We start from the raw sequence: 19,422 nt of genomic DNA, 5'->3' as shown, positions 1-19,422 counted from the left end.
TCCAGGCCTGCACCACCTGTGCCAGGGGCAAAGCCGACCACCACAAGGCCCAAGGCCTCCTCCAGCCTCTGCCCGTGCCTCATCGCCCCTGGTCTCACATCGGCCTGGACTTTGTCACGGCCCCCCCCCCCCCCGTCCCAGGGCATGACTACCATCCTCACGATAGTGGACCAGTTCTCCAAGGCGGCCCACTTCGTAGCCCTCCCGAAGCTCCCGACGGCCCAGGAGACTGCAGACCTCCTGGTCCACCATGTCGTGCGTCTGCATGGGATTCCATCAGATATTGTCTCAGACCGTGGTCCTCAGTTCTCCTCTCAGGTCTGGAGGAGTTTCTGCAGGGAACTGGGGGCCACCGTGAGTCTCTCGTCCGGGTACCATCCTCAGACGAATGGACAGGCAGAGCGGGCGAACCAGGAATTGGAGCAGGCCCTCCGCTGCGTGACCTCCACGCACCCGACGACCTGGAGCAACCATCTGGCCTGGATCGAGTACGCTAATAACAGCCAAGTATGCTACCGGCCTCTCCCCGTTTGAGGTGTGTTTGGGGTACCAGCCCCATTGTTCCCGCTAGTGGAGGGAGAGGTCGGGGTGCCCTCAGTCCAGGCCCATCTGAGAAGGTGCCGTCAGGTGTGGCATACCGCCCGTTCTGCCCTGCTCAAATCCCAGACGAGGGCCAAGAACCGTGCAGACCGCCGGCGTGCCCCGGCCCCTACGTATCAGCCTGGGCAGGAGGTTTGGCTTTCCAAACCTTTTTCTTTTTTATACTTTATACATGCTTCCCTTAGGCGGTATTATTAGACGGCATTGCTTAAATTTTCATTGTTACGCAGATGATACCCAGCTTTATCTATCCATGAAGCCAGAGGACACACACCAATTAGCTAAACTGCAGGATTGTCTTACAGACATAAGGACATGGATGACCTCTAATTTCCTGCTTTTAAACTCAGATAAAAGTTATTGTACTTGGCCCCACAAAGCTTAGAAACATGGTGTCTAACCAGATCCTTACTCTGGATGGCATTACCCTGACCTCTAGTAATACTGTGAGAAATCTTGGAGTCATTTTTGATCAGGATATGTCATTCAAAGCGCATATTAAACAAATATGTAAGACTGCTTTTTTGCATTTATGCAATATCTCTAAAATTAGAAAGGTCTTGTCTCAGAGTGATGCTGAAAAACTAATTCATGCATTTATTTCCTCTAGGCTGGACTATTGTAATTCATTATTATCAGGTCGTCCTAAAAGTTCCCTGAAAAGCCTTCAGTTAATTCAAAATGCTGCAGCTAGAGTACTGACGGGGACTAGAAGGAGAGAGCATATCTCACCCATATTGGCCTCTCTTCATTGGCTTCCTGTTAATTCTAGAACAGAATTTAAAATTCTTCTTCTTACTTATAAGGTTTTGAATAATCAGGTCCCTTCTTATCTTAGGGACCTCATAGTACCATATCACCCCAATAGGGCGCTTCGCTCTCAGACTGCAGGCTTACTTGTAGTTCCTAGGGTTTGTAAGAGTAGAATGGGAGGCAGAGCCTTCAGCTTTCAGGCTCCTCTCCTGTGGAACCAGCTCCCAATTCGGATCAGGGAGACAGACACCCTCTCTACTTTTAAGATTAGGCTTAAAACTTTCCTTTTTTGCTAAAGCTTATAGTTAGGGCTGGATCAGGTGACCCTGAACCATCCCTTAGTTATGCTGCTATAGACTTAGACTGCTGGGGGGTTCCCATAATGCACTGAGTGTTTCTTTCTCTTTTTGCTCTGTATGCACCACTCTGCATTTAATCATTAGTGATTGATCTCTGCTCCCCTCCACAGCATGTCTTTTTCCTGGTTCTCTCCCTCAGCCCCAACCAGTCCCAGCAGAAGACTGCCCCTCCCTGAGCCTGGTTCTGCTGGAGGTTTCTTCCTGTTAAAAGGGAGTTTTTCCTTCCCACTGTCGCCAAGTGCTTGCTCACAGGGGGTCGTTTTGACCATTGGGGTTTTTACGTAATTATTGTATGGCCTTGCCTTACAATATAAAGCGCCTTGGGGCAACGGTTTGTTGTGATTTGGCGCTATATAAATAAAATTGATTGATTGATTGATTCCACAAAAGACATGCCCCTGCAAGTGGAATCCCAGAAATTAAAGGACAGATACATTGGACCATTCACCATACTCAAGATCCTCAGTCCAGCCGCAGTGAAGCTGAAGCTGCCAGCTTCGCTGCGGATCCACCCGGATTTCCATGTGTCACGCATCAAATCTCACCACATTTCACCCCTCTGTACCCCTGGACCGGCGCCGCCTCCTGCCCGGATCATCGACGGGGAGCCGGCTTGGACCGTGCGCCGGCTCCCGGACGTCCGTCGGAAGGGCCGGGGGTTCCAGTATTTGGTGGACTGGGAGGGGTATGGACCCGAAGAACGCTCCTGGGTGAAGAGGAGCTTCATCCTGGACCCGGCCCTCCTGGCCGACTTCTACCGGCGGCACCCGGACAAGCCTGGTTGGGCGCCAGGAGGCGCCCATTGAGGGGGGGGTCCTGTTGTGTGGGCCGCTGAAGAGGAGGTACTGCTGGCCCACCACCACCAGATGGCGCCCTGCTAGAAGTGCGGGCTTCAAGCACGACAGGGCGCCGGAGCCACTGGGAGTGACAGCTGTCACTCATCATCAGCACCAGCTGTCACTCATTCAACTCATCACCATCACCATAAATGCCGGACTGCAACTCCACCTCCTCGCCGAGAAATCAGCTACCTTGGAGGTAATTTCTCTGCTACACTTAACGCTGACTAATAGTCTGAACTTCTTTGCAGCCGTTTTCCTGTGGTGTTGCCTTATCTGTGGGATTGGCGTTTGGTGTGATCAGCGACGGCTTCGCTTCACACCCCAACCAGATAAGTGGTTAGACAGGAGCTGCACGAGTGTGTGACTGGAGGTGGAGGTGCTCCCTCCCAAAAGAACACAGACTGTGGGATTACTGAGTGTGCGTACTCACACTCAACTGTACTGTTTCTGTTCTCTGCCAGCAGTACCAGGTCTGACAGCTGGAGACGGTGACCACCTGGGGACCCAGGACTTGGCGGCTCCGGTGTTCTTCAGATCTGTTGGCGGTGAGGGCCGTGTGGGATCCGGCTCGGTTCTGGACGGGCATCTCCTATCCTCAAGCCTGCCCACACGTCACCCAACGTAATTGACTGTAGTTCCAAACTGGTTGTTGTCTGTATTCCGTTGTGCACAATTTACAACATTAAATTGTTACTGTTTGGCTTATCCATTGCCCGTTCTTGTACGCCCCCTGTTGTGGGTCCGTGTTCCTACACTTTCACAACAACTTCAACACGAACGTGCTTTTGCTCCGCCGTTAGCAGCTTCGGCATGAATTTCACAGCCACTCTTTTCATGGCCAAATCTTCTGTCACAATGGAATGTGCCGAAAAAGTGCTGATGTCCACCTCTTCTGCAATTTCTTGGATAGTCACACGACGGTCCCACATCACCACAGCGTTCACTTTGGAAATGACCTGGTCATTTCAGCATGTTGATGGCCGACCCAGGCCCAGCGCCAAAAAAAAAAAATATTAAGGGGGCGATGAGTTTATCACAGCGGGCGGGGTCGCCCCCTCCCCCCCAAAAAGTGCGCATCGGAGGGTACCTGCCTCTGAGCGTGCGTAATGAATTGGGTGCGCTCCTAGAAAGCTCGTGTATTTAGGCTACACCATTGTAAGAGACTGACTGAGTAAGAGTAAAGAGTGATGACAGTATTTTTTAAATTATTATTTGAACGTATAGACCCTCGGTCAAGTGATCTCCTGCATACCACAAAACCAAACCAACAACTGATCTGAGAAACGACACAAGACAGTATATTAACCCCACATATAGCCCTCCATCACAAGCGCAAAGACAGCTCAATTGGGCATGACAGTCACACAACGGTTCAAAGATAAACCTTTCATGTAGATACACAGTGGTCCCTCATTTATCGCGGGAGTTACGTTCTAAAAATAGCCCACAATAGGCGAAATCCGCGAAGTAGTCAGTGTTATTTTTTTACAATTATAGACGTTTTAAGGCTGTAAAACCCCTCACTACACACTTCATACACTTTTCTCAAACAGGCATTAACATTTTCTCACTTTTCTCTCGTGTGTAAACACTCTCAAAGTTCAAACCTGAGTAGAAAAATAAGACCAACCTGTTTTCAGGCCCAAACATTTGTTTGAGAAATAAAAATAGAACGTTTTCCTATAAATAATTATGATGGCTTTTAGAACTAACAAATTTAATTTTAACGATCAACCTACGAGGTTGGACACATAAGAAATTATTAATAGTGACTGACCAGTATTTCACAGTTCCTCTGATCGCGCCTCTTCGTCCTGGCGCCGCGCCACTGTCGCGCCTTTTTCCACTCACACCTCACTGCAGGTGTCTTTTTCCGAGTGAAGAACACAGTTATGGGTAGTTGTTGGTGCTCTTTTTTCTTCTGGGCAAGAAGATTCTTATAAACAGACATGCAGAACACAATGCGTGTACTCTCCCTTCGCGATGCCACAACAGGTGTCCCATCATCTCAACAGAACACGGGCCTGCTTGATGAGGATGCAGAGCACAATGCGCTGTAAAAAAAAAAAAAAAGCATGCAAAATTGGACTAAAAAAATCCGCAAAACTGCTAGGCGCTATATTTTCCAGTATTTCTTTTTCTTTCTTTTTTATTTTTATTTTTGATAACTCTCACATCCGAGGGGGCGAGGTTAATGACGTGAGGGGGCATCGCCCCCAAATGCCCCCTCGTGGCGCCGTGTCCGGGCCGACCGGAGCGTGGCTCACTCTCCACCGTTGTGCGGCCGTCTTTAAACCAGTTGTACTGTTGTGAAAGTGTAGGAACACGGACCCACAACAGGGGGCGCAAATGAACGGACAATGGAGGAGTCAAATAACACTGTTTTTACTGTTGTGAAACAGGCACAACAAATACAACCGATTACAATATTGAGACTGAGTTTAATTACAACGGTGTCGTGTGGGCAGGCTCGACGATAGGAGACGTCTGTCCAAGTCGAACCGGAACCAACCCGATTTCCCCTGCCACCGAACCCCGGGAATACTGGAGCCGCCAAGTCCCGAATTCCCAGGTGGCCACTGCCTCCGCTCGTCGGATCCGGTACTGCTGGCAAGAAACAGAAACAGTGAGGTGTGGATGCGGCTGCACCCAGCAACACGGAGGGTGGAGAGTCCACCTCCACCTCTCGTCAACAACAATCAAGAAGTGTAGGAAGGTGAGTACTTATCCAAATGCTGTCTGGTAGTCAGCTGTCCTACAGATAATCAACAAGAATACAATTAAAGTCACACGTATGTGTAGGCTGAGATTGTTACCTCTTTGGTAAGGCGATATCTCGGCAAATGAGGTGGAGATGCCGTCCTGCTGATATACCTCCTTGTTGATTGGGATCAGCTGTCTCCAGTGATGGGTGACAGCTGTCATCCTGGCTGCTCCTGTAAGGCGGCAGCGCCCTCCGGTGCCTGGAGCCCGCACTCCAGGCAGGGCGCCCTCTAGTGGTGGTGGGCCAGCAGTACCTCCTCTTCAGCGGCCCACACAACATGTACCGCTCCTTAATCTGTGTGATGCCCATAGGATCGTCACCGAAAGCCGTCTGAATAATCCGAATGGTTTCCACCTGGCTGTCGCCCAGTTTCTGGCAAAATTTGATGCAGTCGCGCTACTCCAGTCGTTCTGCCATTTCCTTGCAAAGAAAAAACAATGAGAGACTCCACCTATCCTCACACAAAGGCTGCTTAGAAGCAAATGACGCAATCGACAGGCGTGAAAAAATTCACGCATGCGCACGAAGGTTCAAGGTTGGCTCATGCAAGCACACGTAATTCAAATCCATTAGGTTTTTGAAAAAAATAAAAAGGTCGGATACTTTTCTAACAGACCTTGTACATGAATGAAATAAATGAATAAAACAACATGAGAAGAAAAATGCTTTACAGCTAGCAATATTCTGCCCCCCCATTGCATGTGCTGCTGGCTTGAACACCACAGAACAACAAAAACAATGTAATGAGGATTTCACAAATAACGTTTACTGGGTGAACAGGCGAATGTCCGCTGGCTGCAGTTTTCTCTGACGAAGCACGCAAACTTTGTTTGTTTTTTCTGGTGACCGTTTGTTTTTTCTCGTGACCCTTTCTGACGCCGGACTGCGATATTGTAGCAAGAAATAACTTGGTGGCGGCTTTTTGGTTTACGGTTTGTCTTGACGAGGACCGCTCTCCATTGTTAGCTCATTAAGTTAGCTAGACCGCCGTGATACTTTGCACCGTAGCGGCACCAGGGCTCCGCTTCGGCTAGCTGCCGCTATCTTCAGCCATGGTGGTGGATTGAGGGGTCCCGTTATTCTCGATATTGGAAAATTTTATAATAATCATCAAGAATCCAGCTAGCATCCAGCTTACCAGCTTGGCTGCTGACCTCCATCGGCCCTGCATCTGCTAGTGTCCATCAGCTTACCAGCTTGGCTGCTGGCCTCCATCGGCCCTGTATCTGCTAGTGTCCATCAGCTTACCAGCTTGGCTGCTGGCCTCCATCGGCCCTGCATCTGCTAGTGTCCATCAGCTTACCAGCTTGGCTGCTGACCTCCATCGGCCCTGCGTCTGCTAGTGTCCATCAGCTTACCAGCTTGGCTGCTGGCCTCCATCGGCTTTGCATCTGCTGGCCTCCATCGGCCCTGCATCTGCTAATGTCCATCAGCTTACCAGCTTGGCTTCTGGCCTCCATCGGCTTTGCATCTGCTGGCTTCCATCGGCTCTGCATCTGCTGGCCTCCATCGGCTCTGCATCTGCTGGCTTCCATCGGCTCTGCATCTGCTGGCCTCCATCGGCTTTGCATCTGCTGGCTTCCATCGGCTCTGCATCTGCTGGCTTCCATCGGCTCTGCATCTGCTGGCCTCCATCGGCTCTGCATCTGCTGGCCTCCATCGGCTCTGCATCTGCTGGCCTCCATCGGCTCTGCATCTGCTGGCCTCCATCGGCTCTGCATCTGCTGGCCTCCATCGGCTCTGCGTCTGCTGGCCTCCATCGGCTCTGCGTCTGCTGGCCTTCATTGGCTCTGCATCTGCTGGCCTCCACCAGCTCTGCGTTTGCTAGCCTTCACCAGCTTAGCAGCAGCTAGTCTGTACCAGCCAAGCGGCAGCTGGCTTTCACCAGCGCAATCAGCTGCTAGCTTCTAGCAGTACTGCAGCAGCTAGCCTCTACCAGCTTTACAGCTAGCCTCCATTAGCCCAGCAGTTGCTAGCCTCCACCAACTCAGCAAACCGCTAGCCTCCACCAGCGCCACCTGAGCTCACCTGAGCTGTGTGCAGATCTGGTATATGCAAGTATTTGCTTGATTCTGAGTACTGGATGAGATTACTGACTAAATATGTTGGTCAAGTGGGCATTTACTCATTCAGCTGTGTCTTTCTCCTTGTTTTTCTGCCTTATTCTGACTTGGTGATTTAGTAGTTATACTGTTTGCAATAACAATATTAACTCTCAGTTAATAACTCCAAACTGTGCAACATCAGCACTTTACGCACACGTAGACTTCTACATTGGCACACATTTATTTACAAATCCATCCTTCACTTGGTACCACCATATTTGTCATGTTACTTTTCATGCAAACAGCAACATTACAGTCTTCGCTCCAATGATTTGATCACTTTCAGTGTTCCTTCTATACGTACTGAGTTCGGCAAAAAAGCATTCTGCTACTCTGGTCCATCGACCTGGAACATGCTTCAGCAGGATTTGAGGTTATCTAGTCTGGTCACACTTGGGGAGTTCAAAGTTTTACTGAAAAGTTTGGAAAATACATTTATAGGCACTTGCACTTGTTTTTAATTACTTTATGTATTCTGAATTTTTTATTGTGTGTACTGTAACATTATTTTTACATTATTAACTGTTATTGTTTTGCAAAACAGGTCTCTCTTGTAAATGAGACATTGAGTCTCAAGAGATTTTCCTGTCTAAATAAAGGATTAAATAAAAAAAAAAAATGTTTGATTATTCCACATTCCATTAGCGAGCAACTAAAGTAGAAAGACTGAAATGTCATTCTAATCACATGCACTAAAATCACCTTACTGACGGGGAAGCAGAAGTTGCTCAGCTACACTTTATGAAATGATCTTTTCCTTGCTGTTGTCATCCTTCCAGTCAGTTTATGCTTTTTGCTCATTGTTAGTGTTGAATAAGACGAGGTGACCGTGTGCATGCACAGAGTGGCAGGAAGTGTGAGGTCTGGCTGCCTCACCTGTCCTCTTACACATTTTGTGTCTGACTCCCACATTGGAGTAGATCTCATGAAGTGAGGCTGCATGTGCTCTGATGCTGCTGCACGCGATCAGAGAATAGTCTGCGTCAAAATTAATGCATCATTGATGAAGAGCTGACCGGTTGACTGATCAACTAGTCTGTACACACACACACACACACACACACACACACACACACACACACATACACTCTCATGTGAGTCATGTTGACATTTTCTAACTCAATCCAGACACACGTGGGTTTCTTAATACATTTGATTCTAACCTCTTTTGAGTTTTTTGAACAGCTGCAGCAAACCTGGGGCAATACGTGTCATCCTTCTATATCCTCTTTTTGCATCTCTTGTATTCTCTTCTGGGTCATGGTGTTTTTTTTTTAAATAGTAAGTCCCTTCGGCTGCTCCCTTGTTTGCACTCGGGGTCGCCACAGCAAATCCAAGGTGGATCTGCATGTTGATTTGGCACAGGTTTTACGCCGGATGCCCTTCCTGACGCAACTCCACATTACATGGAGAAATGTGGCAGGGGTGGGATTTGAACCCAGAACCTTCCGAACTGAAACCAAGCGCATTAACCACTTGGCCACCACCACCACAAAGGTGTTACATTGATGTATGAACAGGTATAATTGTGTAACTTAATGGGGAGGTTAGAGCTGAGCTGGAATGTAAAACATTAACTAGAGTAAATGTGGATGAAAAGGCTCAGCAAGATTATTTAAAACATTTTTTTCTTTAGTTGTATATGCAACATTTTAATCAAAATGATTTGTAAAACTTGCTTAAAAATGTGAAAAATGGAATAACTCTATATGACCAATGTAGGAGCTGTGTCTCCAGTTTCGGCATTACATCAGACCTGTTTCTGTGGGTGTTGGATTCCGCCAGGGCTGCCCTTGTCACCAATCCTGTTTGTGATGTTCATGGAGGGATTGATGGTCTAGTGGTTAAGGTGTTGGGCTTGAGACCAGAAGATCCTCGGCTCAAACCCCTGCCTGACTGGAAAATCACTAAGGGCCCTTGGGCAAGGTCTTTAATCCCTTATTGCTCCCGGTGTGTAGTGTGCGCCTTGTATGGCAGCACCCTGACATCGGGGTGAATGTGAGGCATAATTGTAAAGCGCTTTGAGCGTCTGATGCAGATGGAAACGCGCTATATAAATGCAGTCCATTTACCATTTTACCATTTAAAGGTGCAGCCAGGTACCGGAGCGATGTCAATCAATCAATCAATCAATTTTTTTATATAGCGCCAAATCACAACAAACAGTTGCCCCAAGGCGCTTTATATTGTAAGGCAAGGCCATACAATAATTATGTAAAACCCCAACGGTCAAAACGACCCCCTGTGAGCAAGCACTTGGCTACAGTGGGAAGGAAAAACTCCCTTTTAACAGGAAGATGTATGTATAGATGTCCAGTTTGGTGACCTCAGAGTTGCATCTTTGCTTTTTGCAGATGATGTGGCTCTGTTGGCTTCATCAGGCAGTGACCTCCGTTGTGCACTAAGAAGGTTTGAGTCCGATTGTGAAATGACTGGGATGAGAATCAGCACCTCCAAATCTGAGACCAATGGGCCTCTGTTGTAAAATGGTGGATTGTCGCTTCTGAGTCAGGGTACTGCCCCAAGTGGAGGAGTTTAAGTATCTTGGGGTCTTATTGGAGAGTGAGATCAATACACTGATTGGGGTCGTGGTGAAGAACGAGCTGAGCCGCAAGGCTCTCAATTCTATTTACGCTGCTATCCTATGTTGTCTTTCTGATGCCTGATTCTGTTCTTCTGTTTTTTTCTTTTTAATGTTTGAGGTGCGGCTCCATCCAGAGATGGGTGTGGTATCTGTTGCTGAAACCCTCCTGTCCTGTGCACCGGCAACATTTCCTGTATATTCGTTTTGTGAATTGTTCTGTAATTTGTGTCGGTAGCATGGCCCAAGCAGAGAGTCTTTGAGTCTGGTCTGCTTGAGGTTTCTTCCTCAGAGGGAGTTTTTCTTTACCACTGTCACCTGTGTGCTTGCTCTGGGGGTTGGTAAGGTTAGACCTTACTTATGTGAAGTGCCTTGAGGCAACTTTGTTGTGATTTGGTGCTATATAAATAAAATAAATTGAAAAATTATCCTCACCTATGGTCATGAGCTTTGGGTAATGACTGAAAGAATAAGATCACGGATACAAGCGTCGGCTGGTTTGTGTCGTAATGACTCGGGGTGTCAGAGTGCTGCTGTACGAACATGTCTCATCGCTGTTGCCACTACCACATAGGGTACAAGTCTCATATCTGCAGCCACATCCATCAGTTTTTGGTGGCTACACATAAGAAAAAGGAGCTGGTCTACCATTATATAGACCTGGGTTTCATTCCCACTCATGCTCCCTGTTTGTGTCTTTGGGCAAGAGACTTATTCTACATTGTCTCAGTCCACCCAGCTGTAAATGGGTCTTGGCTGTGGAAGGAACCTGATTTGAGTTGGTTTCCCATCCAGGGCTACAGAATCCAGAGATAAGCACCTTCGCCTCAGGGCCTATATAGGACTTACTTCTTTCTTCATAGAACATAGAAAGGGGTGAAGTGAGGACATCTAAAAATAGTATTTTAACATGGTGAGAGTGGACATCGGGGAATCACTTTCTATGAAACATGATTAAAAGATTGCTGTTACGATGTACGCAGAATTGACATGGACATTTTAAACATTACAAGATAGATTGTTTTAAAGAGTGGCAGCAGAATGTCATTTTACAGTTTTCCCCAATTGCTAAAACACATTTCTTGAAACCTTCACCCAGTTTCTCAAAACCTTAAACACAAATCCAAAAATTCAAACTACATTCACAAAACCCCAGACTCTTCTATTCTATTCTATTTTATATAACGGCTGAGTGGATCCATGTCATTTGATTGGTGCTTTGTATGTCACGTGACATCGATTATTCGTTCCATGTACTGTTCAAATTTGGTTCCATACATTTTGTACCACTGCATGCTGACGCATTGTAGTGAGGGCAGCGTTTAGCTAAACATGGCGGCGTTTGTTTTGCTGAAAGATGACAATTTGAATGAGCTAATTGATGGTGCTAATACTTCTAACACACACACACACACACACACACACACACACACACACACACACACACACACACACACACACACACACACACACACACACACACACACACACACACACACACACAAAAACAAATCCACTATGCTATAAGCTGTCTGGAGGCATGAAAAGCTGTTGGGATGAAAACCTGAACAAATTTCTGACGCGAATTTTCACCTGACTGAGGAAGTACACAAAGTCTTTTTTTTTTTGGCAGTATCACAGACTACATCATCAGAATTATTTTTGAACTATCTAACTGTTTTTCCAAGTTGCCTGAGAACAATTTTGGACTCCTATTTAAAGTTCGTGTTGTATTGTTGATGTCAAAGCACCAGTGACACACACCAAAATGTAAGTCCCTTTACTGTTGTTTACAAATTTATATAATATCAAATGACAAGGATCTATTTTAGCCATTATATACAACAAATAATGAATGTTTTTACATTCTTTCAATGGTACCATTGAACTCATAGCCATTCATTATTTGTATTCTTGTTGTGTGTTGGGGGGTTTGGCTGGACATTTTGGTGTTGTTTTCTTTTCTTTGCTCTCCAGGTGGTATGCAAACTGTTTTTTTCTGTGGAGAAGGTGCTGGCGGAAGAGTCCTTCACCCTCATCAGCATTATTGGCTGCACTTGTGGAGGATGTTCACATGCAGGCCTAATGACTTGCAGCACCTGTGGATGGTGCTCACGTGCAAACTTAAAGACTTTCAGCTGAAGCAGATAATGAGATGGCGTTCTGCATTTAAGCCATGAGTGATTCGAGCAGAATTGCCGGGAACTCAACCTTGTGACGTTCGTTTGTGAGACGCTGAGGACCGCGCCTGGGTTTGACACATCGTGCCTGTGAAGGAGGACGGGTGAGGGACACATGCTGTCAGCACACATCAGAGGTGATGATTGTCTGAATAAGTGTTAACAGTAATTTGGTATTTTGTTACGCAGTATATTTGAACATTGATGAGAATTGTGCAGCTCGCTTCTCACTGCCGTGGCGTACGGAATGATGATCCTCCACCTGTTGTGAGAAGCTGCTCATTTACATAAAGCTTAAATTCAGACCTGAATGTGTTGCTGATAGTGTGTGCCTTTAAGGATATTTGTTGTAGCTGTTGACTTACCTCACCTTTTCCATCCTTCACAGAGTCAGTTTGTCGTATCCACCTGGGGGGTGTTCAACGGTGAGTCTGGGTCCAGAAGCGTCGGGCTTCGATCCATTTGGGCGCTGGAGAGCGCGCCGTCCTTCACCTCGCCAGACAACCGCACATTTATGTTGTACACAATTATTGCACAGAAGGGAAATAAATTTGTTTTGTTTTTGGAACCGCTTTCTGGTTATTTTAGCGCTGGGTTCAGTCAGACGCTGGTCCGCTCCTCAACTCGCGTCTGCACATAACAATTCTATTCACATATTTCACATTTTGCTGCCTGTGTTTACAATTTTGCAACACAAGTATAATGTGTTTAGAATGTTTTGAGTTTTGCAAAAAGTGTGCATAAGATCTGCAAATTGTGTCTAACTAGTTGAAAACTGCTTAAGGTTTTGCCTAGAGGGTTGCTTCATTCAAGAAATGAGTTCATGCCACTGTGAATGTGGTTAGGAATTTAGTGTTTTAGCAATTCAGAAAAACTGTAGATGAGTACCCTTTGAGTTTCCTCGTTTATCTCCCATTTTGTTTGCATTTTGGTGTTTCTTTATGTCACCAGTGCGTCAACAGCCAACGCAGTAAAAGCTTCGTTTCTCCTGGCATGAATAATTCATTTGATGACTGCTATCAGCATCTCTAACCAGACATTTGGTACCTTTGATGTAGGAACCCTTCAAATTCCTGCCACACAGAATGTCACTGCAGACCTCAGAATAAAATGAGGAGCAAGCGCAAGGAAGAAACATCTGAATTTTGTCATGCAGTAAGCTGGACGAAGTGTCTGCAGGAATAACATGATTCCTCCTGTTCGTGTCCAGCGATTGTCATCTTCACAGCTGGTATCTGGCTTCCCAACGTTCCTCTACTTCAACTTTCATTACAGCGTGTGTGTGAAGCAGCCAACCGAGAATCATCCCATCACACGTGCCTTCCCGTATCCTTCGTGACACCTCATCCTAACTTGTGCATTGCCGTGTGTCCTCACAGGGCCTTGCCGGGCATGATGCAGTGGATCAGATCCCAGAGACCCGGCGAGAGCGGCATCAACATCATCACAGCTGACTTTGTGGAGCTCGGAGAATTCATCAGTGCCGTCATCACCCTCAACTACCACCTGGATGACGAGGATGACGATGCCACCTGAGCGCGCTGCCACCAGCCTCAGGGAGCATAGCCACCCTCGCTGAGCGGTCGGGTCTGTGCTGTCACTTGTTTGTCGTTAACGTTTATTTCAGGAGGGGAGCTGCACTGCTCCTTTCACTTTATTTAGGGCTACAATGAGCTGAGTGAGAGCGGATGAAAACCTATTTAAGGGGCGGTTACAGGACCATTTGGTTGAAGCTCTAAGTGGATTACTTTCTTATTTTTTTGTATGAATTTCCTCCTGTGAGATGACTATTTTCTTTACTTCCTGCTGTAAAATCACCTGCTTTTACGCCATTTTAAGACTTACCGCTTCTAAGGGTAGGTTCCTCACAGCATATCAACTTTCTGCTAAATATCTTAGCACATAATTCTTGGTATTCTAGTGACAGTGATGTTTTTCAGAGGCAGTTTGACATAAGCAGTGGTGGGTACAGCTCAGCTACTTAGCTAACAGCTAATTATTGAAGCTAACTTTTTAATTAGCTGAATAGTTTTTCAGCAAACTTTGAAAATCATTAGGGGACCAATTACTTTCCACAATCCTTTGTTATCCTAACGTGAAATCATCTAGCAAAATTAACACATCATATGAAGGTAGCAAACATCACCTTAAGAAGGTGGAGGAGCAGTATGCCAAGAGTAAATGCATTAATTACATTATTATTTTCCATGTGTATTTTTTATTAATATTTTTATTCATTTAATACTTTCTGTACTGTGAATATACTGTATATTGAATGTAAACGTCAGTATAATTTGATTAACTATGTACATTGATCATCATCTGATCTTGGCACGCTAACCTTTTTGGGAACCTCCATGCTTACATTTTTAAATATTAAAATTTTAGCTCTTTGGTCTGTTTTTCACAATTTTGCCCCCCCCCCCAAAAAAGCCAATGGTAAGTTCATATAGTAACAGTTATACTTTAGCTGTTTATTGGATTAGCAATGTCTCAGATTCAGTTATCAGATTAGTGGTTATCAAAGCTAACTTTTAGGTTTGCTGTGCCCACCTCTGCAAATACGTATGTGTAAACTAAATCGCTGAAAGGTATACTGGTGTAAGTAGTTTGCAGTTGTTTGTCTTGTGTGGAAAATTTGTCCAAGAGAACTTTTTAAAAATAGATATAAATATGCATCCCTGGGTCTTTGGCTGCAGATGTTTCTCAGAAGGCCTTTGGGTTAGAAAAGTTGTGTCAGAATTTGTTTTCCACATACATACACAGATGAGAAGCAGTGTGAATTTCCATGCCTCATTGTTGGCATAGCCCCTGCAGTAGCTTTCAGTCTAGAAACTCATCGCAAAACATTGATTCAACTCCACATTTAAAACCAGAGTGAGAGCAGCAAGGCTAGCCACGAAAATAATGTGCTGTGTAGCTATTTGGCCTGCCAAAATTAAATTTATAAAACATTGTCAAGATAAGGGACATCGCCTCCTACCAAGTACTAAAAAACAATCTGATTAGGTCACCTTGGACTCAGTTAGCGGGAATCCAATGTCATCGAATTGCTGGATTTTTTTATTTTTTGGTAGTGGTGGGTGCTTAGTCGTGATCGCCAAATATAAAAATACAATACATCTGGGTACAAGGGTGCATTCAGCATTTGTCTTTCCTCCGCTGAACGCCGCTTCTTGTGTGTGTGTGTGTGAATACCGCTGTAGTGCACTCAGTCTGTGAGTCATGATGAGCTGTATCATGGTGTTGTCTCCTGTAATAACAAGTGGGAAAAATCACGCAGAACGTTCGAGAGATTTATTTCCAGACAGACGAAGGGTGAATGTAACAGCTGAGGTCCCCTGATACTGTAGCAGTGCTTTGACAAAACAATAAGTGTTTAGTTAAGATTCAGCAGCAGCTCTTTGGTGTCTAATTTCTTAGGTGTTTCATGTTTCTTAATGTGTCAGAATACCCCACAATTCTGCCATAGCAACACTGGTGCAATAGTGTTTACTCTAAATATGTATGTATTTTAGTTTTAATTAAAAATGCACAGTATGTATGTTATGGTGTTAAGCCTCAAGCAATCAAGCTATTTTAGCGGCTAATATGACTGAGTAGGATTATTTATGACCCCATTCACTTTATATTGGGATACCTCTACATAAATGATTGTTTTAGGGATCTTTGTATTTATTTCACTGTCTAATATATTTGTCCATTATATTTTTCATCCTCACTCTGGGCATCAAGAATCAGTCTCAACACTTGTGCAGATGTCAGTCTTGTTATTCTAGGTCTGTTGGCCATGCTTCCCTGCAAAATAGTAAATGGACTTGGCAAATACAATACCATCTGAAGCTATAATGTCAAAAATTTCAGATCTTCCGGGGATCATAAGTGACCCTGTACAAGTTTAGATTATACTTGCCACACAGATTGGCCGATCCTTGCACAATTCTATGAACAAGTACAGGACAAATAGATTGACAAATTCATAGTAAGAAACCTTTTTCTGATTAAAATTACAAAAATGGTGTGCAAAAATATATGCCCGGGGTCATAAATCACCCCACTCAGTCGCTTGAGGGTTAAAGTGACAAGACAGTGGAGATAAGATGTTCTTAGTGCAAGGTAAAGACATTGTTGTCTAATTTGTTAAGGTAGACCAGACTGAACTCTTTGGATTTGTGAACGTACATGTCTTGTGAGTAACTCTAATCGTTTCTGACAGTCTCCTGTCATCTACTGACTATCAGCTGGGAGGTTCTACTATATGCTTCGCTGTAGACATGAACTCAACTTTAAGAGTTCAATCATTTCTATTTTAAGTTCCTTTCAGTGTGGTTTTATATCGTGGAAACTTTGTACATACTGTAATTGCAAATAGTGTACTGCCAACAAATTGTAAACTATTTAAATTATTGCAAAAACTCATTGATAAGAATTTCTTACCTTATACCTTATCTGTCATTTTTTATGTAAATGAATTTTATGTTTTATGCATGGAAAAAAAAAGAATATAAGTTGAACTAATGTTGTACACTGACAGAATATATGTTTGTGCATCTCATTTATTTTCTTAGTTTTTGTTCGTAAGCACACACAATACACCTCTGATGGAATTACCCTGATCGACAACCATTCCCAGTCATTTAGTAATTGTTCCACTGCCTCCACTTATAGATAAAGAATGAGCCCAGACAAATGCGCAGATTCAAAAAAGGCTTGCAAATTGTGTTGTGAGGACAGTGTGTCTTCCTTGGTCCAAACTGTTGTCATTGCCTTTATGTTCTGGTGTGAAAAGAGCCCTTCGCTGTTGTAAAACTCAAATCTTTGTTCAAAATGAAAGTAACTCTGTTCTAAGTGGATAAAGACCAGTCAAATAAAGTTTCTATGCGTGCAGAGTGAGTCACTGATTTAGTTTCTGGCTTGTTTTTGCAGGTCCTGGGAATTGGATTTCAAAACAACTTTAATGTAAAAAATAATGCATTATCATCTATGACCACAAGATGCACCATCTACACATGTAACAAGCTGATTCTGCATACCGACCTAAATGAAATACAGTCTGATCCTCATTACAGAGTATAAAGTGGTGGAAATGCACCATTAAATGGGATGCTAACTAGTGTACAGCAAGAAGAAGAAGAAGAAAATCTGATTGAGGATATATTAGGTCTTAGAGAATGAGCAGAACTAATAAATCTTGTTCTCAAACTGAAAGGCCATGCTCTTGAGTAAAGAGAGGGAATAGCCTTCATACTACTTAGTGCTTGACTTGTTTGCACTTTGTGGGCAGCCTGGAGGACTATGAAATGGAGGACTATGCTAAGGTAAGACTAACTATAATGTTTTAAAGATATATAAAAAATTGCAAACTATATTTACATTTAGTGAGGTAAACATGCACGTTTAGCTTCACTTTTACATTTTTGTCTGTTTGGTGATAGCAACTTTTTGATAGTTTACTTTTGAGTCCTTTGTGTTTCATACAGTAAAGTTAACAGCCTGTTTAGATTCTGCTTGCTAATGTGGCCTTTGTATTATAAATAATGTGTATGTTAAATTCATTTTGTTTGTTATTGCATGAAGCAGTAGCATAATGTTTCAAAAATCAATGTGACATAGACTGATGCAACATATGTGTTTTTCTCTTCATGGTGTATTTTTGGAGAGATGTGACTAATACTCTGGTGAGACATATAGTCTGGAAAATATGGTACAATTTTTATTTGACAAAATTATTATCATCTGATAGAGGGTAGCACCTCCAAATTAGCAAGTGTAGAAAACACAATACAAAAATACACCTCCATTACTTCTAAAGCAGATAACTGCATCAAAAAACATCTTACTTTTTTTTTTTTTTAAATGTGTAAAAGACAGCATGTAGCACATATGAGGTCTGTTAGAAAAGTAATGGACCCTTTTATTTTTGCAAAAACTATATGGATTTGAATCGTGTGATTGCATCAGCCAAGCTTGAACCTTCGTGCGCATGCGTGAGTTTTTTCATGCCTGTCGGTTGCGTCATTCGCCTGTGAGCACGCCTTGTGGGAGGAGTGGTCCAGCCCCCTCGTCGGATTTTCATTGTCAGGAAAATGGCTGATCGACTGCCGCTTTGCTTCATCAAAATTTTTTCAGAAAGTGTGAGAGACAGCCAGGTGGAAACCATTTGGAAAATTCAGATGGCTTTCGGTGAAGATCTAATGGGGATCACACAGATTAAGGACAATTACAACTGGATTAAAGACGGCCCACAGCGGCGGATGGCGCGCTGCTCACCGAGCGCGATCGACAGGCTCAAACGACCAGATCATTTCCAAAGTGAACGTTTTGTTGATTCGGGACGTCGTCTGACTACCACAGAAATGGCAAGACAGCTGGACATAGCACTTTTTCGGCACATTCCACTGTTACAGGAGTTTTTGTAATGGAAAGAGGAGCGGAGAAATTCGCCACGGAGCCGCTCATGGCGCGGGACGAAAGCACCTCTGTGTTGGTCTCACAGGACAAGCCCTAACATGCCCAGCTCTTGCACCATTCAGAAGATTCAGACGACTTTCGGTGGCTTTTCAGTCGTGTGACTATCCGAGAAATTGTGGACGAGCTGGACATGCCACAACATGTCCTGTGATGCTTCATCACGGCGTTGCTTTTTGTTGTGTGCCCTGCACCTCCGTCCGGACGCGCAAAGTCCTCTGCACGTCTTTTCATGACAAAAAACTCCTGTAACAATGGAATGTGCCGTTCATTTCCAAAGTAAACGCTTTGTTGATCCGGGACGTCGTCTGACTACCACAGAAATGGCAGAAGAGTTTGACATCAGCACTTTTTTGGCATGAAAAAGTCTTTAATCCAGTTGTATTTGTCCTTAATCTGTGTGATCCCCATTAGATCTTCACCGAAATCCATCTGAATTTTCCAAATGGTTTCCACTTGGCTGTCTCACACACTCACACACAACCGGCAGGCGTGAAAAAACTCACGCATGCGCACGAAGGTTCAAGCTTGGCTGATGCAATCACACATGATTCAAATCCATATAGTTTTTGCAAAAAATAAAAAGGTCCGTTACTTTTCTAACAGACCTCCTATAACAGCTTAATTTGATAATGCGTTTGCTCAAAATTCAGACAACACTCAAAAAATCAGCTACTTTGCAAAGCTATACAACACAATGGAAATATACTTGTAACATAAAAAAATGTTGGATACATTACAGGCTGTAAGCTTATGTATATCCTGTCTGT

General features: G+C 44.4%; 1 protein-coding gene across 1 annotated transcript in view; it reads left to right on the top strand.

Moving 5' to 3' along the window:
- The window catches only part of plcxd3 (phosphatidylinositol-specific phospholipase C, X domain containing 3), a 97,958-nt gene extending 83,405 nt beyond the window's left edge, over positions 1-14,553 (top strand). Inside the window, exon 6 of the mRNA XM_034170539.1 lies at positions 13,564-14,553. Within this exon, the coding sequence (XP_034026430.1) occupies positions 13,564-13,720 (157 nt within the window). The 3' untranslated portion in view covers positions 13,721-14,553. The remainder of the gene's footprint in view (positions 1-13,563) is intronic.
- Positions 14,554-19,422: the final 4,869 nt, after the last annotated feature.

The sequence above is a fragment of the Thalassophryne amazonica genome, chromosome 5, assembly GCF_902500255.1.
Source record: "Thalassophryne amazonica chromosome 5, fThaAma1.1, whole genome shotgun sequence".
Lineage (NCBI taxonomy): Eukaryota > Metazoa > Chordata > Actinopteri > Batrachoidiformes > Batrachoididae > Thalassophryne > Thalassophryne amazonica.
Note: the sequence above shows the minus strand (reverse complement) of the source record. Positions and strands in the feature narration are given on the sequence as shown.